This window comes from Exophiala viscosa, assembly GCF_022695815.1.
Source record: "Exophiala viscosa unplaced genomic scaffold EDD37scaffold_4, whole genome shotgun sequence".
NCBI lineage: Eukaryota > Fungi > Ascomycota > Eurotiomycetes > Chaetothyriales > Herpotrichiellaceae > Exophiala > Exophiala viscosa.
In genome coordinates, this window is record NW_026944356.1 from 1,182,339 (window position 1) to 1,209,287 (window position 26,949).

The 26,949-nt window shown below is 51.2% G+C and overlaps 12 protein-coding genes across 12 annotated transcripts; 8 read left to right on the plus strand and 4 right to left on the minus strand.

Moving 5' to 3' along the window:
• Positions 1-1,721: 1,721 nt before the first annotated feature.
• EDD37DRAFT_657428 (fungal trichothecene efflux pump) lies at positions 1,722-3,255 on the plus strand (the record flags this gene model as incomplete). Its single annotated transcript, XM_062818894.1, has 2 exons — positions 1,722-2,800; positions 2,853-3,255. 2 exons carry the CDS (start codon positions 1,722-1,724, stop codon positions 3,253-3,255), a joined length of 1,482 nt encoding a protein of 493 aa, XP_062670952.1.
• A 1,375-nt stretch (positions 3,256-4,630) lies between these two features.
• On the plus strand, positions 4,631-6,983 carry EDD37DRAFT_375873 (fungal-specific transcription factor domain-containing protein). The gene has a single exon (XM_062812025.1). It carries the CDS (start codon positions 4,833-4,835, stop codon positions 6,951-6,953), a length of 2,121 nt encoding a protein of 706 aa, XP_062670953.1. The 5' UTR covers positions 4,631-4,832; the 3' UTR covers positions 6,954-6,983.
• A 383-nt stretch (positions 6,984-7,366) lies between these two features.
• Positions 7,367-8,885, minus strand: EDD37DRAFT_375878 (uncharacterized protein). The gene is made up of 4 exons (XM_062812026.1): positions 8,706-8,885; positions 8,295-8,548; positions 8,113-8,233; positions 7,367-8,054 (listed from the first exon to the last, which is right to left on the minus strand). Exons 1-4 carry the CDS (start codon positions 8,754-8,756, stop codon positions 7,515-7,517), a joined length of 966 nt encoding a protein of 321 aa, XP_062670954.1. The 5' UTR covers positions 8,757-8,885; the 3' UTR covers positions 7,367-7,514.
• Positions 8,886-9,649: 764 nt separating this feature from the next.
• Positions 9,650-10,749, plus strand: EDD37DRAFT_693810 (short-chain dehydrogenase/reductase SDR). The gene is made up of 4 exons (XM_062820069.1): positions 9,650-10,196; positions 10,243-10,346; positions 10,402-10,547; positions 10,609-10,749. Exons 1-4 carry the CDS (start codon positions 9,675-9,677, stop codon positions 10,650-10,652), a joined length of 816 nt encoding a protein of 271 aa, XP_062670955.1. The 5' UTR covers positions 9,650-9,674; the 3' UTR covers positions 10,653-10,749.
• A 491-nt stretch (positions 10,750-11,240) lies between these two features.
• Positions 11,241-12,287, plus strand: EDD37DRAFT_649399 (putative 3-hydroxyacyl-CoA dehydrogenase; the record flags this gene model as incomplete). Its single annotated transcript, XM_062818133.1, has 3 exons — positions 11,241-11,310; positions 11,380-12,179; positions 12,243-12,287. The coding sequence occupies 3 exons, from the start codon at positions 11,241-11,243 to the stop codon at positions 12,285-12,287; spliced, it is 915 nt and encodes a 304-aa protein (XP_062670956.1).
• A 649-nt stretch (positions 12,288-12,936) lies between these two features.
• On the plus strand, positions 12,937-15,090 carry EDD37DRAFT_375893 (uncharacterized protein). Its single transcript, XM_062812027.1, has 7 exons — positions 12,937-13,224; positions 13,274-13,764; positions 13,819-14,152; positions 14,208-14,387; positions 14,438-14,555; positions 14,619-14,754; positions 14,811-15,090. The coding sequence occupies exons 1-7, from the start codon at positions 13,071-13,073 to the stop codon at positions 15,012-15,014; spliced, it is 1,617 nt and encodes a 538-aa protein (XP_062670957.1). The 5' UTR covers positions 12,937-13,070; the 3' UTR covers positions 15,015-15,090.
• Positions 14,811-16,333, minus strand: EDD37DRAFT_375895 (Alpha/Beta hydrolase protein). The gene is made up of 4 exons (XM_062812028.1): positions 16,088-16,333; positions 15,910-16,017; positions 15,760-15,851; positions 14,811-15,685 (listed from the first exon to the last, which is right to left on the minus strand). Exons 1-4 carry the CDS (start codon positions 16,311-16,313, stop codon positions 15,167-15,169), a joined length of 945 nt encoding a protein of 314 aa, XP_062670958.1. The 5' UTR covers positions 16,314-16,333; the 3' UTR covers positions 14,811-15,166.
• Positions 16,334-17,066: 733 nt separating this feature from the next.
• EDD37DRAFT_563347 (putative cyclohexanone monooxygenase) lies at positions 17,067-18,915 on the plus strand (the record flags this gene model as incomplete). Its single annotated transcript, XM_062813960.1, has 3 exons — positions 17,067-17,255; positions 17,360-18,365; positions 18,422-18,915. The coding sequence occupies 3 exons, from the start codon at positions 17,067-17,069 to the stop codon at positions 18,913-18,915; spliced, it is 1,689 nt and encodes a 562-aa protein (XP_062670959.1).
• Positions 18,916-19,358: 443 nt separating this feature from the next.
• EDD37DRAFT_628828 (isoflavone reductase family protein) lies at positions 19,359-20,866 on the plus strand. The gene is made up of 2 exons (XM_062816454.1): positions 19,359-19,682; positions 19,743-20,866. Exons 1-2 carry the CDS (start codon positions 19,596-19,598, stop codon positions 20,619-20,621), a joined length of 966 nt encoding a protein of 321 aa, XP_062670960.1. The 5' UTR covers positions 19,359-19,595; the 3' UTR covers positions 20,622-20,866.
• Positions 20,867-21,354: 488 nt separating this feature from the next.
• On the minus strand, positions 21,355-22,481 carry EDD37DRAFT_375918 (uncharacterized protein). Its single transcript, XM_062812029.1, has 2 exons — positions 22,210-22,481; positions 21,355-22,146 (listed from the first exon to the last, which is right to left on the minus strand). The coding sequence occupies exons 1-2, from the start codon at positions 22,284-22,286 to the stop codon at positions 21,411-21,413; spliced, it is 813 nt and encodes a 270-aa protein (XP_062670961.1). The 5' UTR covers positions 22,287-22,481; the 3' UTR covers positions 21,355-21,410.
• Positions 22,482-23,151: 670 nt separating this feature from the next.
• Positions 23,152-24,493, plus strand: EDD37DRAFT_375921 (GRASP55/65 PDZ-like domain-containing protein). The gene is made up of 3 exons (XM_062812030.1): positions 23,152-23,389; positions 23,440-23,523; positions 23,574-24,493. The coding sequence occupies exons 1-3, from the start codon at positions 23,213-23,215 to the stop codon at positions 24,411-24,413; spliced, it is 1,101 nt and encodes a 366-aa protein (XP_062670962.1). The 5' UTR covers positions 23,152-23,212; the 3' UTR covers positions 24,414-24,493.
• EDD37DRAFT_375922 (uncharacterized protein) lies at positions 24,494-25,416 on the minus strand. The gene has a single exon (XM_062812031.1). The coding sequence runs from the start codon at positions 25,258-25,260 to the stop codon at positions 24,574-24,576; it is 687 nt and encodes a 228-aa protein (XP_062670963.1). The 5' UTR covers positions 25,261-25,416; the 3' UTR covers positions 24,494-24,573.
• Positions 25,417-26,949: the final 1,533 nt, after the last annotated feature.

The following is a 26,949-nucleotide window of genomic DNA, read 5'->3' on the forward strand; positions in this document are numbered from 1 at the left end:
CAACCAAGAGGCAAGTTCCCAATGATCATGTATCACGCTCATGTGTTCAATTGATGCAAGGGGAGTAGGCAGGACAATGTAAGAGAGTAGCACGCGGAAACGCGAATATGAAGGAGTGCCTCGGCAGACGTGCCCGATATAGACAACGCGACTTTTGAGGGCACACAGGGTGCATCGTGTGTGAGGGATGTGAAAAAGGTCGACTGGCCTCGAAGGGCTTCGACAGGTTGTACAGGCTTCTTTGATGTGTGTCCCTGGGAGTAGCGTATGTCCCTCGGTAGAAGCCAGAGGCTCGGAGCTCAACCTGAAAAGCCTGAGCTAATCCTTGCTCCAGCGGCATTCTCGAAACCCGTTCTATGGTGTGCACACCGGCGCATCCCCTACCTCCTACCCAGGGGTATTGCCACTGACAGATGCCTCTCTGTCTGGGGCACAACACGAAGATGGAGGCCGTAGCGCGCAGCTCAAGAGGTACAATACACTCACCATTATCGGCCATGGGAATACGAAACTCGGTAATACTGAGCTCGCTGGGATCGAGGGCGCAGTTCCCAGCTTGAGAGATCGAATCGTCATCATAGCGAATTTTGCACACCCTATGTTCGCAGAAACAACGCCGAACCCTGTGACTACGAGTATACAAGACTATGCCGAAAATCTTGTAGGCAAGAAGATGTCATTTGTATGATAGACAGGCCCCTTACGGAAAGCAAATGTCTGACCGTCGCTCAAAGGGATGGCCAGCTCGACGATCGCACCTGGTCAATTCACCCTACCAGCAAGGTGGCTGGAGGTATCCGAACATTCGTCTCTTGACTTGAATTAAGGCGGACGTTCTAGCCTGTTTTGGATTCACGATCATCTCTGCCGCGCCACTGAGAATTAGGATTGGTCGAAGTATCACAGGTCGGTCATGTATCTGCGAAGCTGGTGTAGGTGTTTCACTGAGTAGGTCCCTTTACTCTCTGAACCGGTACTCGCAGCAGTCGCGCCAATCGAAAGGGGAGACTGATCAGCACCTTTCCCAAAAGCCTATCCGTAGGTCTATCAGAACAATTACCCACCGAGCGCTCCGCGTACTCGGACCCCGTATCTCACGGGAAATAGATCTGGGGCCCCCACTTCACTCATTGGATCTTGGACTTTTGGGCTTCGGCGATCGACCCCGACCTCCCAGATTGCTGGTCACGCCAAGCTAAGACAGTGAGGGTCAGGTTGAGGGGACCCCAGGTTCCGGCCATCGAGACCCGGACCACGGCCAGAGAACCCCGGTCTATAGACCAATGCCTGAACACCATAGTATTCAGGGGTTTGTAAGGATAGCTTATAAGCACGGGTGGAACTACAAAGGGCGAGTTGCAATATTCTTCAACCTTAGTCAGGTTCCTTCGTTCTATCAATCACCATGTCTTTGTCAAAGAGCGACCCCGAGCATGGCCACAACGAGCAGCAGCAGGATGACAAAATTGCGCATCACGACATGACCATGTCCGAGGTCGAGAAAGTACCGTCTGATATGCCCACGGAAGATGTGGTCACGCCCAAGACTTGGCTTGTGGTTTGTGTAAGCTTGCCATGTTATACCGGGTGTGAACTGGAGCTAATGGACACCTTAGACCATCACCATGGCCTACGGCTTTTCCTACTCTGCCTTGCCTGGTCTGGCTATCACGGAAGCCAACATTGCTTTGGAGTACGGGGCCACCAACACCGCGATATGGATGGTCGCCTCCTTTTTCATCACCGGTCTTGTGGCTTTTATGCTGTGTGGACATGGTAGTGACATGCTCGGTCGACGGTGGTTCATGATCGCTGGTAACATCTTTGTCCCTGTCGGATACATCATCGCAGCTACTGCCAAAACCTTCGACACTGTCATTGCGGGCATGGCGATTGCTGGAGTTGGTGGGGCCATCTGCCAGACGGCAACCTTCACCGCTCCAGAGTTGCTTCCCAACAAATGGCGCCCTGCTGCCGTTGCGGGTGCCGACTCGATAGTCCTCGTGGCTTGCACCGTTTGCCCCGTGGCCGCTCGTTACTCTCTCCAGCACGGCACATGGCGTTGGCTCTTGTGGGTTCCCGTGATCGGAAACAGCATCTGCGCCATCATACTCTTCCTCTTCTACTTCCCACCAAAGCACCCGAGAGGTCTGTCTTTCAGGGACGCCGTGAAACAGATTGACTACATAGGAGGGTTGCTCTTTACCGCCGCGGCCGTCCTCATATTGGTGGGTGTCGTCTTTGCGTCTTACCTCCCCTCTGCGGACGGCCGGGTTACTGGTACCTTGGTTGGCGGATTTGTTGCGCTCATCGGATTCGCCTGCTGGGAGACATTGGCGCCAATCAAGCAAGCTCTGACACCACCACGCCTGTTCAGAGTCAACCGTGGAAAGGCATTGACTGCCCCATTTCTCGTCGCCTTCATGGTGCCCGTCTACTACCTGGGAACCAACATCATCTGGGGACAAATTGTAAACGCCATCTTCAGCCCAGGGGAACCCAGTTCCCCTCTCTCCATGGAGCTGTCCATCGTGCAAGGTCTAGGCATGTGCACAGGCGGTGTCCTCCTGAGTGTTTTGGGACGTCGTATCAAGCACTGGCAATGGCAACTATTTGGTTCTGTCACGATAATGACCTTGTTTGGAGGTCTCTTGGCTCTCGTGTCACCCGACCGCAAGAAAGCCTTGATTGCCTTCAACTTCATCAGTTCGATCGCATTCGCGTGGGCCCAGTTTCTGTCAATCACCTTCTGCCAGTTCGGAGCCCCCCAAACCGAGCTCGGTGTTGTCGGTGCCCTTGGGTAAGTCTTTTTTACCACTCCCGACAGGATATTGTGCTGACAAAAGTTACAGCGGCGTCGGAAGATTTGGTGGCAACTGTATTGCGACAACTGTGTATGTCACCGTGATCACCCGATCTTCGACGAGCGCCGCCCTCACGAAAGTTCCTGCGGCTGTTATCGCTGCTGGAGGCACGCAAGCCATGGGCCTAGCTCTTCTCGCAGCTATACCAGCCGGCACCAAGGCTATCATGGCTGTTCCAGGTGTCACAGTCGCAATTGCCGATGCAGCCGGTGCGGCTTATATCGCCAGCTTGATTGTCGCCATCAGAACTGTTGCTCTTGTTTCCGTTGCCTTTGGTGGTGTGGGAATGATTGGATCCCTCTGGGTTGAAGATATTGGGCCCAAGATGAACAATCACATTGAGGTCTTCTTGGAGAACGATGTGCAAGCCGCTAAGAATACCTACCATTGATTGGGAAGTTCAAGAATGGTATGCTTTCAAGCAACAGAAAACTACGAGGTCGATTTAAGTGGGGGGTTAGGTTCCGGCGTAGATGGCCGAGTCGGAAGCCCAAGAGATATCCCGTGATGAAGGTGCAGGAGAAGGAAGAATGGGTGAAGTCGCATCTTGTTAGAGGGTCTTGTCATGTACGGGGCTCAAAGCCTGCAAGCGCCCTCCTTGTAGTAAAAGGATCTTGCGGACTCTAGAGGACGTTTGTACCTACAATTTTACCATTGGTCCTTCACAAACCTGTTATAGACGTGAAAAGCTACGGCGAAAACAGCCAGTGAAGGGCCCAAGCAAGAAACAAGACTTAGTTACCTTCCACGGCATTCGTGCGCTTCCCATGAGGACTGCTGAGGCTCCGAGCAAGAGTACGCCTGCACCAGGCCCAGAGATCCGGGTATGGAGACGTAGCTTCCTCTTTGGGTGTGTGAAGGAGGTTTTGCGCCCTAAGGAAAGATGTCCCGTGTAATCTTCACGAATAGGGATCGAGTTTTGTCATGACCGTCACGTCTGTCACTTTAAAATCTTGACATTTCGTCTGTCATTTTGATCTGGTGTCCGTCACATTAGAGGCTTTCGGATAGAAGGCTTACTAAGGCGGCGGCAGCCGCCGAATTTTAGAGATATTATGTAATACTCGAAGATTTTGGGAGATTTTTTAGGACTTATTCCCGAGTTAGACCCAAATTTGAGTACTAAATATCGGGTGCTTCCCGAATAGGTAATTGACGCGATTGTCTGTCAAAGATAGGTCAGGACTGTCATTTTACCCCTTGACACCGTCATATAAGCGAAATGACGGACGGACACGATCCCTATTCACGAATGAAGAAGGTTCCTGCCACTCATTGGTCAGATCGACGCTGGCTTTGTTGGGTTGCCGCCTTTTCAGGCATGTCCAGCCGTCATCGTAGAGTACGATTGGGATTCATCTCTCTTGCCGTGCCTGCACATGTTATAGGGTGCGAAAACAACTTCTTCCGTAGTAAATTCTACCTGCGAAGCCCGAATGGACCGGCGGAGGCATAATCTGATAGCCTCATGCAAAAGCGACTGTTTACTCTCGGTTGTTTCCCTTGCTTGATAGTACATATGCGAGGTGGAGGAGCAGTGGGGGGAGTGGGGAGTGCCTATGCGGGAGAGGATAGGAAGGACTCTCTAACGGCCTGCTGGCGATGCACAGGTGGTCTCGGTACAAGGAGAAAGACTCTGCGGAGTCCTCAAAGGGCTCCTAGGCCCTCGCTCGCCACCTATTAGTAATTGCTGCTTACCAGTCGAGAATTGTGCGAAGTCACCCCGCAGGTGCCCCATGGTCGCCCACGGTGCATCCGCAGCCAGCCAGCCCCCCTCGGACTGACCCCGCTATTGGGGCATTGGAGTTAGTCTCCTTCGATTCCCACTCAGTCGAAATCCCCTGTCTGCTCCTCGGCAATGCCTCGCCTTGGCTAAGCTCACCCATTCGCCTGTTTCCCTTCCATCGAGATCGCAGACACAGGCAAGGACTTTGATGCTAGTGTGAACTTCAACGTCAAACTGCAACGATGGCTGCAACAATGGCCCCCATGTCCCAGAACGGAGACTTTGAAAGCTGGAACGGTTCGGTCGACCTTAGCACGGAGATGATCTTTCCATCGCTGTCGCTGGATCCAGAACTACCACCTACAACCAGGCGAGTGCCTAAAAGCCGACGGCGACGGCAAAGTTCGACCACTGCAGGCGGAGACGGTAAAGAAGCATCTCGGATGCTAGCGTGCCTAAGTTGTCGAGGACAGAAAATCAAGTGCAGTCGGAAAGGTCCAACATGTGATCGATGTGAGAGGTTGCAGATACAATGCGTGGTGCCGGAAGAAGATGAACGGTCAAGGCCGTCGTCGAAGAGTCATATTCGGGAGCTGGAAAAACAAATCGAAACCTTGCAAAGGCGACTGCGAGAGACTGAACAAAGAGCACACCGGAACTTATACTTGACACCGCCCGTCATGTCCCATTTACCTGGGGGTACTTTGGATCCAGCTTTGGCAGACGAGTCTGTACAATCTGCGAACCCTCTCGATTCTCGAAAGACGTCGCATCCGTTGATCGCTGGCTTGTGTGTAGAAAATGCTCACTTTCAAGCGGATGAGAGTGGTCGCGTCAGGTACTACGGGCCAACATCGAGCCTGCATACCAGCGAGAAGACGTCCTGCAATTTTGTGAAGTGGGATGATAGCCATGTCGATGCTGACGACCACAATGACATCTCACCAACTCTCCGCGATCATCTTTTGGAGCGGTACTGGCGATTTCAGCACCAGGTCCTCCAGGTCGTTCACCGCGAAGCGTTCCTGCAAGACATGCAGGCTGGTCGGACTCGCTACTACAGCAAAGCCTTACTCTACTCCATATTGGCCAACGCGGCCGTGTTCTCAGAGGTACCAGAGATACGAGCTTTAGTACTGAGCAGAGATGAAGACCCCGAAGGCTCAAAACCTTTTCTGCTCAGAAAGGCCGCTGAGATGATTGAACACGAGATCGAGAACAACGTAGGCTTGACGACTGTACAAAGCCTTCAGTTACTGAGTGCGGTATATTCCCGTCGCGGTGCAGATACAAAAGGTTGGTTGGAGTCGGGACGGGCCTCTCGTCTCGTATTCGAACTTGGCCTGCACAAGGACGACGCGGAAGTCCAGTCGAATTGTTCGTCTCCAATGGATCTTGAGGTCAGACGAGCGGTCTTCTGGGGAAGCTTTGCTTACGATCAAGGCTGGGGTCTCTACCTTGGACGCCCCTGTGCACTCAACCTGGACGATGTGTGTATCACGCCGCCCTCCTTTCTGCCTGATGACACTTCATCCTCCTCGACAGAACTACCAACGTTGCCCGCGTGGGCCACGCTCTTCACTATCGTGGGAGAAATTTCCAAGGCCTTGAACAAGAGAACATTCAACAGTCACCACCTACAAACTTGTTGCCAGAAGCTTCTGACATGGGAAACGAACCTTGACTCTCGTCTCAGACACACGCCAGGTTGTGCACCGGCAGTATATGTTCTTCAACTGCAGTATCACGCAGCGATGACTCTTTTACATCGATCTACGGCAAGGTTTGGTATGCATCAGGCTGAGATTAGCCCCGCCTCACAAGCATCACGAGCTATCTGCATCGATCACGTTCTTTCCATATCACGTCTTCTGGCCGACTACAGAGCATCTCATGGATCCGCCATAACACTGCTTGGGACAGCGATGTACAACATCACTGTGGCAGCTGTGGTACTAATTGCTATTCGTGCCGAGCAGGCTTCTGAAACTTCCAACGAGTATCTGGCCAGTTTGACCACTTGCATTACAGCCCTGGAAGAGATCCAATTCAGTCATGGAAGTGCCAAAACGGTGCTCAAGCAGCTCAGATACTTGATGCGCCGATGTAAGCTCCTGAACACCAAAGAGGACTCGCAAGCAATCCGAGATGCCAACGATTCACTTCTGCCACGACTACCAACGGTTGGTGCACAGACAGAGAGCCCACCAGTCATGTTGCAGCATTTGGTCAGGCAGCAGGATCGGTCTACTGACAACACATTGTATACGGATCCCGGTCAATTCATGCTCGCCTTGGATGACTGTGAAGCGTTGAAGACCATGGGGTCTTGGAACGATTTTGGAGATGTATTTCTGTCGTAAAGGGCTGGAGGCGTTCCCAGGTTATTCTCAATCTTTTGGCTATGTGCAGCTCTACACTTCTAAACACCCATATCGACCATGACAGTCCCAGCGCTGACATGATCACCATACATCACGAGAAGCACTGACCGGAAGACACTGCTGCACCGGGATTTGTCAGGATCCATGTGCAATGAGGACAATCCCGGAGAACGATCACCGAGATGACATGAGCTAGATCTAAGGCCTACCGTTCTTGATGAAGAGTTCTTCATGTAGGTACTCATACCGCCACAAATTATTTTCTGCAACCCTCAGGCCGCCATTGTTGAGGCCGCTATACCTGATTCTCTGCATTTCCCCACGATGGGAGATCTACACTCGGGTCGTATGGGTGTCTCTTCGGAGAACGATGGCCGGGTGGCGGCGCTCTGTCAGTCTGATTTGACAACTAGGAAAGTGGCTGCACTTTACAAACGACCGTGGAAGATCTTTCCAATTGAAGGATGACAATTATGCGCTATACTCACATCATGATTGCAGGAATTATATACGTTGGCACTAATCTTGCAAAGGACCCATCTAGGCCGATTCCTCCTCGTCCCAGAAAACAAACGTGCGGATCTCGACACTTGTTCTTGGCTCACCACGCTCTGGTTGGTCCTGAAGAGGGAAGGAAGAGTGTACCGCACACTTGGCTCGGCCATCGGTCTTGGAGTCGAAGATCTTGAAGACCCACGCCTCCTCTGGTGTCATGTCACTGGCGTAGTACCACTTCTGTCCGGGGTTGTGTGCTAGGTTGGTAACCTCGTACCGGGCCCCTTTCTCGCCGTTGGATGAGTATTCGGCTCGGGGCTTATGGGAAAAGTTCTTTGACACGTTTGCGTACTCGCCTTTTCCTGATGGTGGTAGGTTGGCAACGACGGTACGGAAATCATTCTCGTCAATGGTACGGAAGTCGCAGAATGCCAAGGGGTCGCGATGGACGGTCTTCTCGATTGGGGCCCAGACGTTCATGATGGCCCATCTCTTCTTGACTCTTCGCTCGGCCTCCTCCTCGGGAAGGTTCAAGAACAATAGCTGTTCAGCACCGCGGTAGGATTGATCGCAGTGGGCGAATCTCTATTCTCTTGTCAGAAAAAGCTTGCTTGTCTAATGTTTTCAAAAAGCTTGGACATACCGCTGGGTTGTTGAGTGTGACGAAGTCAGTGTCGGACTTGCCCTTGGCATCCTCTTGAGAGTCGGCGGTCGTGGCTCGTCGGCACATATGCGATATGATGTGGACGTCGTTGGCGCCAGTACTGTATGACGAGACAACTTAGCCTCGAAAACAAAGCATATGTCGTTGTGAAGCTATCTTACACTTTCTTGATCAAAGATTTGATCTCAGGGTAGAAGACTTCCTTCGTTTTTTCTTCGTCCCCGAAGTCCTTGACTCCTGATTTGAAGTTGACCAATTCAAATCCACATTTATCAACTGTGAATTCGTCACGGACAGGGCGCAGATCATTGATGTTCATATCATGAGGAACATGCTTCCTGCGTTTCTCGAACGCAGTGCCCGGATAGGTTTGAATGATGCCGCCATCCTTCACCTCAAGGTAGTAATAGAGCGTCTGCTCTGACGTTAGCACAATGGTTCGATATATCAACACCAGAGTACGAGGAAATCCCTCAATTGAGACTTCGGCAGGCACTCAACGGTGGGAGAGGACAACTCTGGAAGCAGGTTAGCTGGGTAAATCCTTCAGATTCCTGCATTCAACATACAACGGTCGGTTCAGCTGGCAAGGCGGTCGTGGTGGTGGTCATGGTGGTGGACATCTTGACCTAACAAGCACTTTGCTTAGTATAATATGGCTGCGAGAGAAGATGAAGTCGTGATCTGAACAGCGAAGGGCGTTCTCAGCCACAGTTATAAGCAAATGCCTTATATATTTCAGTGCACTATATCGATCAGGCCCGGATGCGCTCACAATGAATAGCAACCTGGTTCTAGAACGGCGCGCCGGGTTCTCAAAAGGCCGGTCCACGACCACCGACCAAGGCCAATGCTCGGAACTTACCTAGCGGATCTGTCAAGCTACGGGGTAATCATCATGAGACTAGCCTGAAGATCAGTCAGTGATGGAGAAGTGGAGGACCGGTATTCGACTGGCGATGGGTTGGTGGCCGAGACGTCGGTGATCGAGGGCCGGTCGAGGAAAATTGGATCACGTCTACCTACACGAGCTGATTGCCACAGAAGCATCACGGTGTGTGGTCCTAAACGAGGAGAAATCGATAGTGTCCTAATCCTGGAGGACAGAGTCTCTAAACTGAGAGGGTCACCTCGATATTGGCGTCCTCTGAAGGAGACAAGCAGTATTCTGCTTGTCGTGCCGAGGTTTGATTATGGTCATATGTTTCCCACCAGGTTTTTCCGAAGTCGCAAGTATCCGAGGTAGACTGGCTCTTCCCAACTACACAATCGGCCTTGGACCATTCTTGGGTACAATGAGTAGCCATCAATAGCCTAGCTAGCGCTCACCTACACACCTCTAGTATTTTGTAGAATAATATTGCAGTATGAGTAACTTTTAATACCAAACCCGACTTATCCCCATGCGTTCGAAGGTGACTGATCCCCACCATAGCAACCCCAAAAGAGGCATACTGTATTTGTGAGGTCCCGGAAATCAGAACCTTTTGTCCCCTGATATTCCCAGAAAAGTATACAGTGATCATTATAACCTTGAGAACATGGCGCCTTACACCATGGATGGTGTAGCTTTGATTACTGGAGCCGCCAGCGGTATTGGCCAGGCGTGCGCGGTAGCATTCGTTGAGGAAGGGGTAAAACGCCTCATACTGGCAGATATGAACACCGCCGGGCTTGAAGAGACCTCCAATAGTCTGAAAAAGCTGAATCCTGAAGTTGAGACGGTACTTACTCGGACCGACACCTCGTCTCCAGAGGAAGTTCAGAAGATGGTAGACGCTGGCGTGGAAAAGTTTGGTAGCATCCACTACACTGTCAACAGCGCCGGTGTTGCGACTGCTTCACGCGCCGGATCTGCCGAGCTGCCCATCGATGCTTGGGATAAAGTCATCAACGTCAACCTGCGCGGTGTCTGGCTCTGTCAACGGGCGGTCATTCAACAGATGCTCAAGCAGGACTACCTCCGCCCGGAACAGATGAGAACAGGATCGCCTCCTGAACGAGGCTGTATCGTCAACATTTCGAGTATTGTCGGTCGAAGCGGGCTCGGTGGGACGGGAGCGGTGAGCATGACATGAGATTCAAGGCATATCTGATCCGGTCATACAGTACGCAGCGTCGAAGCACGGCGTTCTCGGCCAGACGAGGGTTGATGCTATATCATACGGGGCCGAAGGCATCAGGATCAACGCTGTCTGTCCCGGTTTCATCGAGTGAGATACACCCCTCTCTTTCATCCACGTGTTTCCGTTAACGGAAGTCCTATAGAACTGCTATGACGCAAAAGGCCATCAACGTCGGGTCATACTACGACAAGTTGATTGACAAGAACCCCATCGCTCGCTACGGCAGACCAGAGGAGATTGCACAAACGGTGGTGTTCTTGGCCAGCACGCGAGCCAGCTATATCACAGGTATATCCCTTGCTAGAGGTGCTGCTGGGACTGACACGAAGACTGACGGTTCCACTTATAGGCGAAGAGATTTGTGTAGATGGTGGTGTCTTGCATAGCATCTGAACAAGTGTTTATATGTCAACACCCTCGCCAGCCCACCCTCGATAGGCTAGGGCTACTTGAGAACAGTAACGGTATCGTGTGAAGACCGCATGCAGCCCCCACAGAGGAGTACCCAGATTGCATGACGGCACCAATTTCGGAACGAGGGCATAAGTAGACAGCCTTGTATTTAGAAATATGACACCAACCAATTCTACAACTCTAAGGAGAGCGAAAGTCTCATTCCAAGCCAAGAAGCATTTCGCCAGTGGAACAAGGTCGATGACTACGATCACAACTTCGCCGGGACAACATACACTAACCGTCACATTCGGTGGTCGAAGACCGATCGGTTCACCCCGTGAATATGGACCCCCAAAGACTCCGCACCCCAGCCTCGGGTGCAGTAGGCAGGCTACCGAGTTGATGCAGGGATAGTGCACTTCATGGTCGGCCACAGAGTACGAGATCGTCACACGAAAAGCACCCCCATGTTGTAGTGCCGGAGCATTGGTATTCTCGACTACGCAACCGCACAGCCTCATTCTGATTGTAATTTTACGTCCGAGACACGTTCATTCAATTCCCGGTAGGACAGGAGCTGCGGCCATGTCAAACTCATTCAATCCCAGCGATTCAAAGTTTGGAGAATTGAAGGACAAAGTCGTTGTACTCACAGGTACGTGGAGCGCATGGCCGGATCCAGTGTCTCTGTTCTGGTCGGTAATGTGCTGAAGTTATCTGCCAGGAGGTGCAAATGGTATCGGTGCCAGCGTTGTCAAGGCCGTGCATTCGAATGGTGGCAAAGTCGTCTTTGGCGATTACGACGTGAAATCTGGAGAGTCGCTCGCATCCTCTCTGGGGTCAGACGTGACTTTCCTCAAAGTTAACGTCGCAGACTATGCCGACCACGTCAAGCTCTTTAAGCTGGCACGTGAGAAGTACGGCCATGTCGACCATGCACTCGCGATCGCGGGCGTGGCCAAGAAGGATAACTGGTACGGGACTGACCTGACCGTCGAGGACGTGGAAGATCCCGAGCAGGATATGACTATTGACGTCAATCTGCTGGGAGTGCTGTATTTCATTCGAGTTGCGCTACCGTATCTGAAACTAGACAACAAGGACAGAACAGACAAGAGCTTGGTGCTTGCAGGGTCTGCAGCAGGGTTTCGCGAAACACCTGACCTGCCAGTCTACAATGCCAGCAAACACGCTGTCCAAGGAATCATGCGCGGCCTCCGCAAGAAACTCTGGGAGAATGACAAGATCCGCATCAATGTAATCAATCCCGGTGTCGTCGATACCAACATGGCGAGCACGCTTGCAACCACTTTTAGAAAAGCCGGATTGCCCATCAACACGCCCGAAGACGTCGCCGCTATCACCCTGCGTCTCATGACCGAAACAGACATGTGGGGGAAATCGGTGTACATCGACGGAGGGAGTGGATGGGAATGGGAAACGGGATATCATGATACGATGTCGACATGGCTGGGTGAGGAGCCGGTGCAGAGATTGAAGGATGGGATGAAATTGGTCGCTTCGGTAAGAACTATATATCAAGCTCGAGCTCCCGATCAAGATTTTACTGATGATTCCATCTCTCAGAGTAAGGCTTGGGACTCTCACCACGCGAAGCCATCTACCACGTAGCCGGACATGCTCATGTCTGTATCAGAGTTCACACTGGCCCAGAGCGGACCATATGATGATCCTGGTCCTGAATTTCTTCTGATTGCTGAGAATGTAGATCAGCGGTCGTTGGCCTTGAGAAATCATTCCTACATGGTGAGATACCTTGTGCATCCTGGAGCAGCGCCTTGCACTGACAAAACTCATGTCCAAGCCACCAGCTACTAAGTTTATCGCGATAAAGACCAGCCTCTTAGAAGGCACGGCAAGTCATTGCTTTGAGCGATACAATTGATTCTATAGACATTGCCTTTGTAGTGCAATAGTCTCTTTTCACCTCACATAGCTTCTACTTACTAAGTAATGCTTGACAGTTCTCGTCCTCTGCACAAAAGGTTCGAGCACGAGTGTATTATGGAGGTTTGTCGCGATCGTGGTCATGGTAAATTCTGCCCAATGGATATCACTCTTCCTACTGGCAATCGATCAGCGCCCGGCGTTCAATCGCCGTGGCATCCAGTAGCGGCTCAAGTGCCACTCTCCGGGCGGCACTAGGGTCCACATTTGTTGCGTGCCTGTTCACGCCGGCCTAGAACTCGATCTCCCCTGGGATGCGGGGGGCCAAAAGCTTGCTACAACCTTTTGGGGAATTTCTCATATGAAGCGGTCATTTGTGCTGCTTTGGGGGCAACAAGAACAGATATTTCCTCAGGCAAAGCAGATTTCCAAATACATTTTCTATTCGTCTTAACGTACTCGGTACTCAAGCAACAAATACCGTCGGTCATCTGAAGCGACAACACCATGGGTTCCATTGAGCCTTCGAAGCCGGATTACGATGTGCTCGTCATCGGAGCCGGTCTGTCTGGCTGCTATGCTTGTTACAAGATGCAGAACTTGAATTTGAAAGTCAAGGTCCTGGAAGCTGGCTCATCCGTCGGAGGCACATGGTATTGGAGTCAGTATTGTCATGTCAAATCTTGATGGCTTCATCTGACACGATACAGATCGATATCCGGGTGCTCGCTTTGACTGTGAATCGTATACCTACGGATTCTTCTGGTCACAGGAACTTCTGGACGAGTGGAAGTGGTCAGAGCACTTTGCACCCCAGGAAGAGACCGAACGCTACATCCACTTTATCTGTGACAAGTATAATCTATGGCGGAACATGCAATTCGATACGGTTGTCAGTAAAGCCCATTGGGATTCGGAAGGTCGCTACTGGAAACTCGTCGACGAATCAGGGCATGAATATACCTCGCGCTTCCTCATTACCGGTCTTGGGCTTCTGAGTAATCCTACACTGCCAAATATCCCAGGTGTGGAGGACTACAAAGGACAGGCGTTTCATACCTCCCGCTGGCCGAAAACACCCGTCAACTTCGAGGGCAAGAGTGTCGGCGTTATCGGCGTAGGAGCCACCGCTATCCAATTAATACCAGAGGTAGCGAAGATGGCCAAGAGTTTGACCGTCTTCCAACGTACACCAAACTGGGTAAGTCGTCCCTCCGCGTCCAAGGGGGCTATATTTTTCCTCATACAACATTAGGCAATCCCATTACATAACTCTAAGATCAGCGACGAGGAGATGGAGACGATTCGAAAAGGCTACCCAGAGTTATTGAAGAAAATTGACGGCAGTCGACTGAGTTTTATGCATGATATCGTTACCGACTCTATCTGGGAAGCGACTCCTGAAGAAAGAGAGGCCTTCTGGGAGTTCTTGTACGCCCAGCCTGGATTCGGATTCTGGATCTCGAACTATAAGGAGGTCGGCGTCGACCTAAAAGCGAATGCTCTGGTCAGTGATTTCGTGGCAAAAAAGATACGGCAACGTGTCAAGGATCCGTGGACGGCCGACAAGCTCATTCCCAAGACTTATGGTAGGCTCATGTTCCTGTCCGGAGACATGCGATGGATCACTGACGATTGTGGTAGGATTTGGACTTCGGCGTGTGCCCATGGAGACGTTCTTTTACGAAACCTTCAATGAGCCACACGTTCGCCTTATTGACCTCTTCGAGACACCCATCCAGAGTATTACTGAGGACGGAATCAAGACGTCACAGGAAGACTTCAAGTTCGATATACTCATCTATGCAACCGGGTTCTCTGCAAGCAAGTTTATTCCGTCCAAGCAGTGTTGTCCTCGTCTAACAATGGCAAAGTCACTGGATCTTTCGAGGCGATCGACTTCAGAGGGAACAACGACGTTCGCCTCATTGACAAATGGCAACATGGTCCTCAGACTTATCTCGGGTTGACTGTGCAGGATTTCCCCAATATGTACGGAACCAATTCCCAGAGCCCACATTAGTTGATGGTATCGATACTGACGCACAAATCCAGGTTCATGTCAATTGGACCGCATCAAGCTTACGGCAACATCCCACGAAGTATCGAGTATGCCGTCGGCTGGATATCAGACTGCATCGAATACCTGAGAGAACATGACATCACGTATATTGAAGCCAAGGAAGAAGGCGTAAGGCTGCCTTTAATGTGATAGTCTGCATGGACCTCTGAGCTAACTATATTCAGGTGCGAAAATGGACAGAACATGTCCACGAACTCGGCAAAGACCTACTCAGCAACACGGTCGATTCTTGGTTGACCGGTGTCAACAAGAATGTTGCAGGCAAACAAGAGCGTATTATTGCACGATATAGCGGTGCCGCACCAGAATTCCGAAGGCAGTGCAATGAAGTCGCCGCGGTTCATTATGAAACTTTCAAGCTTGCATGAACAGGACGTTCAGACTGAGAGTTACTCTTTCGCGGACATGAACAGGAATTTGCCTGTAGCTACAGCAAGCCAGATAGATTTCCTGATTACTCTAGTTGTGCATCTTGCAGACAATGTTCAGACATCGCTTTAAACCCTTCAGCACAGATTCGTTATCCTCGGAGTACTCTAGACAACCAATCCAAGATCTTGACGGACATGATTCCAGGCTCGAAGCCAACTTGTAAGTCCAGGACCCAGTCTATATGCACGTGTGCCGGGCACTCCACATTTTCGACGTGGTTGCCTGCTTTTGTGAGCTTCTCTCCAAGCTCGACGACGTGAGACTTGAAGCATTCGTCCTCGCCATACACATTCAAGACGGACTTCGCAGGTAAGTCCTTCCACCACGCGACATCCGCCTGTAGTGGTTCAGAATAGTTGTTCACGTCCTTGGCATCAACATATGCAGGGCCGAGCAGAGTCATGCTTATGGGTGCCACACAGTCCTTGTCTTTGTTCGTTGTCCACGACTCACTCTCGGTGCTGAAGCTGACCATGGGCGAGATAAGGAGGACTCCGGCAAGTGGACCATCCAGTTTCAATGGGGGAATTCCATTCAGTCCGTGCAATAATATTGATATAATTCCCAGAGCAAGGTTTCCTCCTCCAGAATCACCTCCGATGGCAATCTATGAGATTATGTTACTTTCTTATCAGTGAGGCAAGGACGAAAGGGGAGAATGCTCAGTGGATGTCCACGTACATCGGATGGGCTGTAGCCCTTGTCCAAAATGAACCGTAAAGCCTCTGTCCCTTGTGTGATCTGAACAGGATACCTTATATCCTTGGTCAAGCCTGGAACGCTGGTTAGACTCGACACAGCGTATCTTTTCAGCACCCTGTCCTCGCTTACCGTACTCAAGAGCGGCAATGACGATGTCAGTCTTCGGGTTCAATGTCTGCAGACATTGGTTCCACATGCGGACGTGCCCAGGGAAAGCGGGAAAGCAAAATCCACCGCCTAGGATTCATTAGCTATGGGTTTCTTCTGTGTTTTGATATCTCGAAACGCGTCTTCTTGGAGCACGCACCATGGAAGTACAGGAGCACCTTCTTAGCCGAGCGGTCTCCAAGCCAGTGGATTCGAGCCCCTTTGCTCGCTGGGACATCGTCGACGAAGTGCGGGACATCGAGCTTTTTCGCTTCTTCTGTAATTACTTCGGCAGTAGGCGCTGCACTCTCCTTGTATTCAAAGGGCTTTCCAAACGCTTGCCGGAAGGCTGCGTTGCGTGCATCATGAGCATCAGAGCGAGGCATACTATCGATGAACTCCACGAGATATGGTCGATGTTATGGAAGAAGAGCTGGTCCGCGTCCGGACAGTCAAGACATTGGCCCCGAAAAGAATTCGTCGGCCGTTTCCGTATACCATGCATGTGCGCACCCCTGCAAAGATCGTCCTGGTACATCCAGGTCCCCGAGTACCGAGGTACCACCAAGGAAATACCCCTGTAGAATCACATCGACATTGGGCACGCAGATGTCCAGTGAGAAACCGGAGTGACTGGGCAAAAGAATCTCGGTGATTGTTGGCCGGCGTCTAACACTAGATCTACCAGACCTCGCATGGACAACTCAGTGTGATTTGGTCGTGTCGGTGTCCCTTCTCCGCACACCATCCTTGATGATCATGTGCACAACTTTACCCTGCATATGTAGCCATCTACTAGTTGGGATCTTTCCCGGTGCAATCGATCTGCGCACGCACAGACTTCGGTGATACTGCGCCGGGGTCCGCTTGCCCGGTTTCACCCCACGACGACCTCCCGCAAAGCTGGGGTCGAACTCGACAGAGGACTTGTCTCCCAACGATACTCCGTGGAGTTCAAGGGCATTCCGTGGAGTTCAAAGGCGTTTATAAGTAAAGCCCATCCCATGCGGCCTAATTCTTTATATGCCAAATAAGCCCCTCCCATCAATTCGACATAATCGACAATGTCTGCGCAAGGGGTTCTCGTTCCGGACGTTAAAGTCGATGGTGTGAACGGCACAAATGGTACTACTAATGGTATGAATGGTAATCATGTGGTGAACGGCACGAATGGTGTCAATGGCGCGAATGGTCACAAAGATGGCGCCGACGACTCATTCGATGCGTTGATCATTGGCGCCGGCTTTGCCGGTCTTCGCATGTTGTATGAGCTGAGAAAGCGTGGCATTTCTGCCCGTGTCTTCGACGCTGCATCTGGAGTTGGAGGTGTAAGTCACATTCTCTTCATTATGTTCACTGGCATCACCCTCCACTGCATTAGCTCTTTTGTTTTCTGGAGACTCCTCACAAGACTAGACTGACGTTCTATGAGACTTGGTACTGGAATCGGTATCCAGGCGCCCGAACTGATAGCGAAAGCTGGGTTTTCATCTTCACATTCCTCGAGGAACTGGGAATGGACTGGTCATGGAAAGAGCGCTACCCCCAGCAACCGGAGGTGGAGCAATACTTGAACAAGATGACCGACTACTTGGGTCTTCGGAACCAAATTACGTTGAACACTCGCATCACAGGTGCCCACCGTGATGAGTCAAACAACACCTGGAAAGTCTCCACCAACAAGGACGAAACCTTTACTTGCAAATACCTGATTACAGCGGCCGGCGTCCTGGCCACTCCACTCAAGCCACCCTTCGCTGGCCTCGACTCCTTCCAAGGCGAATGGTACCAGACTGGCCTTTGGCCCAACAGAAAGATCGACTTCAAAGGCAAGAAGATAGGCCTTATTGGAACAGGGGCCACTGCTGTCCAGGTTGCGCCTATCGTTGCTCACAACGCGGAGAAGCTCACAATGTTCCAAAGGACACCCAACTACGTTGTCCCAGCCCGCAATTACCCTATCGGCTCAGAACAAATGGACGCGATCAAGGGAAGTTATGAAGAGATCTGCCACCGCGCACGAACCCATTCGATGGGCTTCGACATTATCGATTCCAAATTGAAGTTCGAAGACTTGGAGAACGATGAAGCCATTCAAAGTGTTCTCGATGCCGGATGGGAAAAGGGTGGTTTCCATTATTTCTTTGAGACCTTCTCAGACACGCTCACCAACCCCAAGACCAATGCTGTGGCGTCTGAATATGTTCGCAAGAAGATCCGAGCTATCGTGGACGACAAGGAAAAGGCAGAGTTACTCTGCCCTACATACCCAATCTTTTCCAAACGACCACCTGCCGGGCACAACTACTACTCAATATTCAACCGCCCCAACGTCGAGCTTGTGAATATTAAAAACGATCCTATCGAGGAGATCACGCCAAAGGGTGTGAAGTTGGGCAGCAAAGAGTATGAATTTGACATGATCATATTCGCTTTAGGTGAGCTCCATACTATAATCCGTCTCCAACGAACCGCAGCTAATCGAACTCACCAGGTTTCGACGCCGTCACCGGCACCCTAGGAAACATCGGCATCCACGGCAGTAATGGCGAGAGCCTTGCTGACGTGTTCAAGCGAGAATTGACGACATCATACGGCGTCACACTGCCTGGTTTCCCTAACATGTTCATGATTTTCGGACCCCAGGTTCCATTTGCAAATGGACCTATGGTCATTGACACCGTCGCCGACTGGATCGGAAAGACGATATCATACCTCGAAAAACACCACTACGACCGCATTGAATCCAAGCAGGAAGCAGCGGAGAAGTGGAGCCACCAGGTTAACCACCTTTTCGCGCAGACGGTGGTCGCCCAGAGTGCCATGGATGTCAAGTCATGGTATGTCGGTGCCAACATTGAATCCAAGTTGCACAGGACTCTTCTCTATTTTGGAGGTATACCTACCTACATCAATGTATTGAACAAGGAAATCGAGGATGGATATCCCGGGCACATCTTGTCTTCACCGAAGGAAATTGTGGTGTGATAGCGGTTATTTAGCATTAGTATCTTACTGAACTCGAATGTACAGGGTCTAGACATACAAGAAATTGTCTATACTAGTGCATGTCAGATGCTTGGATTCCAATTTGATATACAAGTTTTATCTACGCCTAGTGCTCTGCTCTTCCAAGATTGCCTTGCCCTCCACGCGAGGATGATGGCGACTCTTGTGTTGCTGGCTCTGCCGCTGCTGGAGTGGTTGAGTACTGACTCCCACGAACACGCTATGATCTTCTACGACACTTACTCTTCGTGGGCCGTCGTGGTGTGGGATCTTGCAGTAGGCCAGGGTCATGCCCGGGGAGATTCGGTAGTCGAATACCGGCCCTGGCCCACTCGGTTAGGTTGACCCGCCCCACTCGTGTTAGCGCGGGCATACATGAAGCTAGCCTTCAGCTTCCCGAGGGGAAAGGTGCTGCGGAGTGTGTTGCTCACCTGCTGCATGTCAACCGTTCCTTTTTCCTTTTTTAGGCACGTGAAGTGAGTGATCGTGCCCAAACAGGTGCAGACGCTCTGACTCCGCATGAGTATACAACACAATCCGCAATCGTCGAGCTCCACAAGAAGATGCAGTACCGACGGTAGAAACAAACGTTGCATTGTCAACGAATTTCCCGATTCCAGACCTCTGTTTCCACTTGGTCATCATCGAGGACATCGACCATGTCCAAAACAAAAGTGCTCTTGCTAGGTGCTACCGGCGAGACTGGTGCTTCGATCCTCGAGGGACTGGCCAGAGATGGTAGCTTCGTGAGTTTTGACTCTGCCTAGAACTTAGTCGGCACATTGAGGCTAAGATCTCGGTGGCAGGACATTAGCATCGCAGTCCGTCCAGCGTCGGCGGACAAGCCAGCAGTTCGCGCTCTCGCAGACCGTGGCTTCTCAATTCTTTCTATTGATCTTAGCAAAAAGGTCAATGCCTCTGTCCTCACGCCGTTCGATACTGTCATCAGCAGCATTGGTCCTGAATCCCAGCAGAGTCAACTGAACTTTGCCAGAGCGGCCAAAGCTGCCGGGGTCACACGCTTTGTCCCCTGTGGCTTCATTACCGTCTGTCCCCCAGGCGGTATCATGGCACTCCGTGACGCCAAGGAAGAAGTGTACAACCTCATCTTCAAACTCCATCTGCCATACACTATCATCGACACGGGATTCTGGCACCAGATTTCGTTCCCACCGCTGCCTTCTGGCAAACTGGACGAGTTCCACTTCCTGGGAGAGAACAAGCTTTACGGTGACGGTAACGCGCCCAATCTCCTGACTGATTTACGCGACATTGGCCCCTTTGTGGCTCGCATCATTAGGGACCCGCGGACATTGAACAAGAAGGTCTTCACGTGGTCGGATGAACTGAGTCAGAACGAGATCTACGCTCTAGCAGAGAAACTTTCTGGCGAGAGCATCGACAAAAAGCCATTTTCCTTGGAGGAAATAGAAGCTGTCATCACCAAAGCCAAGCAGGCTGTCGATGCTGATCCCACGAACATCGGATTGCAGATGGGTCTTTGGAGTCAGGAATACAATATGTCGAAATACTACCGTGAAGACAACACAAGAAAGGTTGCTCTCTATCTCGGCTATCTGGACGCAAGAGAGTTGTATCCCGATTTCAAGCCGATTACATTTGAGGAATACTTCAAGGAGATCCTGGAAGGGAAAGGGAACAGGCCGTACGCGGGCAGGTTTTGAGGGCGATGCGTGAGAAACGCGGCGCCTAAGATCCGATTTCGGCTGCACGGCGTCAATGTACGGCGAAAATGATGTTTCCCTTAACTGTCTAGGAAGGACTCGAGGCTGGTAGCGTAGGATCCGGCAGGGATCAAAGCCCAGGCACTTCTGCAAAACCACGATGACCTTGTCGAACAGTAGGATAGGGGGTGTAAGACAGGTATGATGTGTGTAAGGGTTGGAAGCATGTAAGAAGTAAATAGCCATATATAACACTTGTTTACATGGTGGTCATGACGCCAAAGTTAATGTCTGACAAACCTCGTCGTCGTGGCCAAAGTAAAGTCTTATATAAAGTCAACCTTGCCCGGCCTTGTGGACCTTGCCACGGCCACACAGCTAAGAATTGGTCCACCAGGGAAAACCCATGAATCTTTGCACTGATACGCCCATACCCGACTCTCCATGGGTCATCCTGTCAATACATGGCTATCATAGGATCATCACGAGCATCTACACAACTCTTTACCCCTTTTCCATTAGGTATAGGCTGGCAGAGCCTATCCGGCAAGTACAAAGAAAATAGAGCCCTCTATACAATCGTTCAGACCACAAGAAGCCTTCAGGACTGGTAACATAAGTCTCTAACGGACAGCGATGCTGTACTTGGACAAAGGTTATTCCAAAAGCTCGCCTGTCCTCTTCCCATCCTGTCCCGAAAGAATCACGAGTCACAAAACAACTATAGCGCGACTTGAAACGCCATGGTCTGATTTCATTCGAAATTGGGGATGGCCCACGTACATTTTCCTAAGTGAGTATGATTCCCCCGTCTATCACAATATTTTGGCCAGTCATATAATCACTATCAGGACCAGCCAAATAGCTGACAAGCTTTGCCACATCTTCTGGCTCACTCAATCTTCCCAAGGCAATCATTTTCCCAAATCCTGCTTTGGCGTCCCCTGACTGTCCACCGCTTGCTTTGGCCATGACATCGTCTATCATGTCGAGCATTGACGTGCCCACAATACCGGGACAGTATCCGTTGGCCGTGATCCCGTGGGGAGCCATTTCCTGCGCGAAACCTTGCACGAGTCCCCGGATCGCGAATTTGGTGGAGCTGTAATGACTTAACATGGGGAACGCTTTGAAACTTGCGACACTCGCAGCGGCGATGAGCTTCCCGCGGGACTTCTGAGCAATGAAGTGCTTTGACGCTGTCTGGAAGCAATTGAAGACGCCGACGACGTTGATGTCGAAGATTCGGCGAACTTCCTGCTCACTCAGCTCCAGCAGCGATTTCACCTGGCAAATGCCTGCATTCGCAATCATAACATCCAAGGGTCCGAGTTTTTCCACGCAGGTCGAGACCAAAGTCTGCACTTCAGCGCCCTGTGAGACATCTGCAGCACATCCGCATGACTCTCGGCCCAAGGCGCGTATCGACTCGACTACTTCGTCGATGGCTGTTTGATTTGCTGTTATGTCGTTCACACAGACAGAGAAGCCATCTCTAGCTAATCGAAGAGCAATGGCTTTTCCACTGTGGCCCCCGAACTATGTCAGCGATCTCTTTGATGAATTTTGAAATGCACGGCGTGCTTACATTCCTTGAGCTGCACCAGTGACTATTGCCACGCGCGACTCCTGGGTCTTCCCAACAGTGGCTTCAGATGTCACCATTGCTTAAGCTGTCCAGAGTGTGAAGAATAACCACTTTACATGATAGTAGCCGTGATGGCGAAGGCTTTAGTAAAGCAGGAGCAGTCCTCTACCAAACGGAGCTAATGCACCCCACGTACTGGGACACCATGGAGAGGCATACGGGGCCGGTACGGGGCCCCTCGGGTGACTTAGCGCCATATGCCGAGATCTATGTCTGCTGTGTTGACGGTATTCCTTTGCCGTGCTTACGGCATTCGATTACCGCGCAGGACACTGGACCGCAAAGCACATGCCACATGCCTTGTTTTCAGTTGCCGCAATACAGATTGAAAATATCTAGGTAGTCTTCCACTGAAAAGGCTGACCCAAACCTCCACGGACGAGGTCTAAGACACCTTGATACTAGGAAATGCATATTATTTTGTTTCTTCGAATCTGCAATTGGGAACTCTTCTTATCATTTGGGAAGCCAGTCTCCAGAGTCAGATGGCCAAAGGAGCTTGGTCATACACAGAGCGTATTTGGACTGACCCAGAGAAAGGGGGTCTGCGTGACTAGGATGCTTTATCCTACTTTGTCATAAAGCGACCGTCGCCGATACCGAAATTAGGACGCCAGTATTGTGTATTCGTTGGCCTCTGTTATTCTCGGCATAATACAGATGTCGCCATGTTTCTTCCTTGAATGCAACAGCTATAATCGTACCTTGATACTAGACTCGTCCCTGTCATTCGTGTTGGCCAAACAAAGTAGAGGTTGGAGGTGTAGATTGACGGAAGATGTGAAGTCACCATCTGCTGATCTCCACCTGTGGCAGATCTTCGGCAGCACGCGTCCAATGCGACGAAACACGTGTCTGGTACCATTTGCAGGTTCATCGCAGCGCAGTTGGAAAGTTCAGAACTGAACATTATCGGACGACATCCTGCTGGAACAATCCCAAGATGTTCGGCGCTCTCAATCGCTTCATCGCGCGTCTTGACGGGGAACCGGGGCCGCGGCAAAACGACACAGCCCCCTCAGACGACTCATATGGCTTTCAAGTCCTGCGGAACACAAACAAAGAACTGCCTCTGGAACCCTGGTTCGACTTCATCATTGGAATCAACGGGCACTTTATAGTACGTTGTGAGACAGAAGACTTGATGGCGATAACTGACACTTCCCAAAGGACTCGCCAGACCCGGATCTGTTCACTACTGAATTGCGCAACTGTGCAGGCGGATACTGCTCTCTCGACTTGTGGAATGCAAAGGTAGGAATTAAACATGCATCTTCTGAGCCGGCTCTAAGTCACTCTACCAGGGCCAAAAATCACATTCCCTGACAATCACTGTACCGGCCCCCCCAGAAAGCCTAGGACTAAGTCTACAACTCGCACCGCTCAACTCGACGCAAAACATCTGGCACGTCCTGACCGTTCCCTCTCCTCTCTCTCCCGCGCATCAAGCTGGGCTTCTACCACACAGCGACTACATCTTGGGCTCGCCCAGCGGCACGTTGAAAGGAGAGGCGGCCCTCGGCGAACTGGTCGAAGATCACCTAAACAGGAGCTTGGTTCTTTGGGTCTACAACTCAGAATTCGACGTGGTCAGGGAGGTTGAACTCGTGCCTCGAAGAGGATGGGGCGGGGAAGGTGCAGTAGGAGCTGTACTTGGCTTCGGTGCTCTCCATCGCCTACCTGTGGGACTGGGCGAAGAGATCCAAGCCCCAGGTGAGAGTCTGTTTGATGCGGACAAGAAGACCGCCGAAGACGGACAAGCTGGCGACAATGTCAACGCTTTCTCGCCTGCGCCAATCCAAGACCTGCCTCCTCCACCAATGGTCAATCCTAACGTCCCTCCACCGCCGATGATGAATCCCAACGCACCGCCTCCATCCGGCCCTGCTCCGTCCAAAGCACGGAAAGGAAGACACCATGCTGGACCGTCTCCGAGAGTTGGCTTCGAAGATATGTTCGCGGAGGGAGCAAAGAAAAGCGCTGAAGCAGATAATGCTCCGTCGAGAAAAGGCACACCCCTTGCACCTCCGCCAAAGATTGCGTCTACGGAGGTAACACCTCACTCGGTGACTCGGGAGAAGTCCGATCCTCTGGAACAAGCGGGCGAGGATCTTGGTGAGCCAGGTGAGGCTTTGGAAACTTGAGCACAATGCCGCTTGTGCAAGCTAGAGATATTCGGATGGTCGAAGTAAGCTCGGTGGTGACTTGCGGACAGGCTGTTGCCAACGTCTCGAGCATCAGGAGAACGCGTGAAAGCTTGTTGCACACGTGGCAACGAGGAGTAAGCGTGTCCTGGGTCAATATTCATTGACCGATTTCATCCTGCCACCAACCCATGAACTCACGAATACGGTTCGACCTCTCCTCGGCCATGGTCTTTCCTGCTTCGGTCTTCATCATCGACTCCAGCCTCAGCAACTTGTCTTCGAAATGCTGGATTGAATCAGCCAAACTCCTTGCGCCTTTGGCGCCTCCAAAGGTGAAACATCTACCAATGCCAATGGCTCCAATGGCATCGAGACGGTCCGCGTCTTGCACAACTGCAAGCTCTGGAATCACTTCGATCAGGTCTGTTACATGCTGCGGGTCCTTGATCTCGGACGAGTACGAGACTCCTTCCACCAACAGTCGCAGTTGTTCTGCGTATTCCGTGGACATGCCGGTGTCCAAGACGGCCTTAGCCAACGGCGATTCTTTTGAGTCTGCGGTGACGTATTTCTTGTCCTCAACATCGTGAAGCAGTGCACCTAGAATGACGAACAAAGGGTTCAACGCGGGCATGGCCCTTAGTTTCCGGCGTTCTTCCTCCTTCTCAAGGATGACAAGCGCGTTGTTGACAACTCGCTTGACATGGTCGAAATCATGGGACGCGTCAAAGCGCGCATCCTGGAAATACTTCTCGGTGAAGTCGTGTATCTTGTTGATTACAGAGATCTCATCGTCAGCCAGGCTGGGATAGGTTGTAGGATGGACGTATTTGCCAATTGACATGGTGACCCTTGGCCCCTCGGGCCTTTGCGACCTATTATGTGGAGGTCCGGAAATTGAAAGCGGAAACACGCGACAGGTTGATCAGATTATTTGTGCAGACCTTTTCCGCAGAAGACTTGATCTGGACGCGCCTCTCTGGACAAGTTTTTTCTTTTGGGCTTTGATGAGGTTCAACCGCAACGATCGTTGTCACTCCTTTGCAAGGTGTCTGTCTACATGTGTTGTTGACAGAGTTGATTTCAGAGCCGAAGTCAGCGGGTTAATTCTTGCCAAGACCGGCACTTTAACTTATACTGGAGAAACCTTTTGCCTCACTTACCTAAGGTAGTGGGCTTCACTAAGCTCATTGACTGAAAAGCCATCGTTGAGGCTGAGGCAACGACCATAACAATATCGAAATCTCGTAGATATCGCAACCCAATCAGGAACTATACTGTAGTATATACCAAGAACGATCTGCATACATCAACAAGATCGATCAGCAGAATATGAAACTGTCAACGGCTCGCAGGATGATTGTGCCGTCCCATACAACAACATCCCGCCGCGCACACGCCACACTGCTACAGAGTATATTCTATTGACTTGTAAGGAATGGCGGGATTTCCCGATTAGAGTTTCCTGGTGTTGCCAGTCTTGTCGGCGTAACCTTTCTACGATATATATACGTTGCCAGATGAACCTCTTCTGGGGGTCGTCTGTCTTTGCGTTTCATGTTCTCTTGCCAGCAGACGTCGTTTTGAATACTGTTGACATGGCGTGTGCCTCGCGGGAAATGCCGTCGATAGCAGCATGGGATTGTTTGCTGCTTACCTAACAATTGCATGCTGTGTGCCAAGGGGAAACTGACTGCGCCGGTGTGGCTCCCTGGGGCTGGACCCTGTCGCCTTCTCCTTCGCGACTCGCCACGGCAGCCGAGACTGACCGAAGACATTTCGTCACGTCGCAGAGAGCCTGCATCTTGTGGCTTGAAGAAATTGTTTTGCATCGGTAACGGGGCCCGAGTTCCTGGGCCTGAACGCAAGTGTTTTCGAAGCCTTGCGGATGCCAGAGACAACCTTGCGAGTACCAGCTGAGTGGCCATAACAGAGTAGAGTTTGCTCATGATCATCCATAGTGGCAGAGATCTGCAACTAGATATGGTGGGTGCCTTGTTTTTTCAATGGAGAAGAGATGACCACAGGACTTTGGGTCTCCTTCAAGCATGAAGATCATATATTTATTCGGCTCCTGTGACTGCTCAGGCGCAAGGATTCAGGGTCAGATGTGGGAGAGAGCCACAGAATAAAGGCCCAGGACTTAATAATGCCTAACTTGCCTGGGTTATCTAGGGGGACAAGGTCCCGAAAAGCAGGATACATGGGAAAGTCTAGAGTCATGTCAGTGCTCCACTTGACAGCGACCGATGCATACCCTATGGAGGCAGATTCAGACATCTGACACGGGATGCGATGAGATGATCGAAGAAACGAAGGGGAAGGGAGCCGGAGCACGGAGGAGCAGGTTCGATCAAGATCCAAAAAGCCCACACCACAGGGCCACAGCTGGCCGCTCGCCGGGCTTTTGTGCCTTTAGTCCCTGGGCGACTGTTCGTTAGGCTAGATTTCTAACTTCTAGGCGCTCCAATGCGCCAACCAAAACTGCGTTTCTCATCCAAACATCCATGACCCATCCATTTTCTTCAATTGC

Bases quoted from the DNA above. Each gene is read 5' to 3' on its own strand.
- EDD37DRAFT_628828 (XM_062816454.1), top strand. From the start codon at position 19,596: ATGTCCAAAACAAAAGTGCTCTTGCTAGGTGCTACCGGCGAGACTGGT. The intron at 19,683-19,742 runs GTGAGTTTTGAC...TCTCGGTGGCAG, and splicing joins TGGCCAGAGATGGTAGCTTC to GACATTAGCATCGCAGTCCG.
- EDD37DRAFT_375922 (XM_062812031.1), bottom strand. From the start codon at position 25,260: ATGTCAATTGGCAAATACGTCCATCCTACAACCTATCCCAGCCTGGCT.
- EDD37DRAFT_375895 (XM_062812028.1), bottom strand. From the start codon at position 16,313: ATGCCTCGCTCTGATGCTCATGATGCACGCAACGCAGCCTTCCGGCAA. The intron at 15,852-15,909 runs GTAAGCGAGGAC...CCAGCGTTCCAG, and splicing joins CATTGCCGCTCTTGAGTACG to GCTTGACCAAGGATATAAGG. The intron at 15,686-15,759 runs GTACGTGGACAT...ATAATCTCATAG, and splicing joins AGGGCTACAGCCCATCCGAT to ATTGCCATCGGAGGTGATTC.
- EDD37DRAFT_375893 (XM_062812027.1), top strand. From the start codon at position 13,071: ATGGGTTCCATTGAGCCTTCGAAGCCGGATTACGATGTGCTCGTCATC. The intron at 14,388-14,437 runs GCAAGTTTATTC...ACAATGGCAAAG, and splicing joins TGCAACCGGGTTCTCTGCAA to TCACTGGATCTTTCGAGGCG. The intron at 14,755-14,810 runs GTAAGGCTGCCT...AACTATATTCAG, and splicing joins TTGAAGCCAAGGAAGAAGGC to GTGCGAAAATGGACAGAACA.
- EDD37DRAFT_375921 (XM_062812030.1), top strand. From the start codon at position 23,213: ATGTTCGGCGCTCTCAATCGCTTCATCGCGCGTCTTGACGGGGAACCG. The intron at 23,390-23,439 runs GTACGTTGTGAG...CACTTCCCAAAG, and splicing joins GAATCAACGGGCACTTTATA to GACTCGCCAGACCCGGATCT. The intron at 23,524-23,573 runs GTAGGAATTAAA...TCACTCTACCAG, and splicing joins TCGACTTGTGGAATGCAAAG to GGCCAAAAATCACATTCCCT.
- EDD37DRAFT_375878 (XM_062812026.1), bottom strand. From the start codon at position 8,756: ATGTCCACCACCATGACCACCACCACGACCGCCTTGCCAGCTGAACCG. The intron at 8,234-8,294 runs GTAAGATAGCTT...CTCGTCATACAG, and splicing joins AAATCTTTGATCAAGAAAGT to TACTGGCGCCAACGACGTCC. The intron at 8,055-8,112 runs GTATGTCCAAGC...ACAAGAGAATAG, and splicing joins TCACACTCAACAACCCAGCG to AGATTCGCCCACTGCGATCA.
- EDD37DRAFT_375918 (XM_062812029.1), bottom strand. From the start codon at position 22,286: ATGGTGACATCTGAAGCCACTGTTGGGAAGACCCAGGAGTCGCGCGTG. The intron at 22,147-22,209 runs GTAAGCACGCCG...CGGGGGCCACAG, and splicing joins ACTGGTGCAGCTCAAGGAAT to TGGAAAAGCCATTGCTCTTC.
- EDD37DRAFT_375873 (XM_062812025.1), top strand. From the start codon at position 4,833: ATGGCTGCAACAATGGCCCCCATGTCCCAGAACGGAGACTTTGAAAGC.
- EDD37DRAFT_693810 (XM_062820069.1), top strand. From the start codon at position 9,675: ATGGCGCCTTACACCATGGATGGTGTAGCTTTGATTACTGGAGCCGCC. The intron at 10,197-10,242 runs GTGAGCATGACA...CCGGTCATACAG, and splicing joins GGCTCGGTGGGACGGGAGCG to TACGCAGCGTCGAAGCACGG. The intron at 10,347-10,401 runs GTGAGATACACC...GAAGTCCTATAG, and splicing joins GTCTGTCCCGGTTTCATCGA to AACTGCTATGACGCAAAAGG.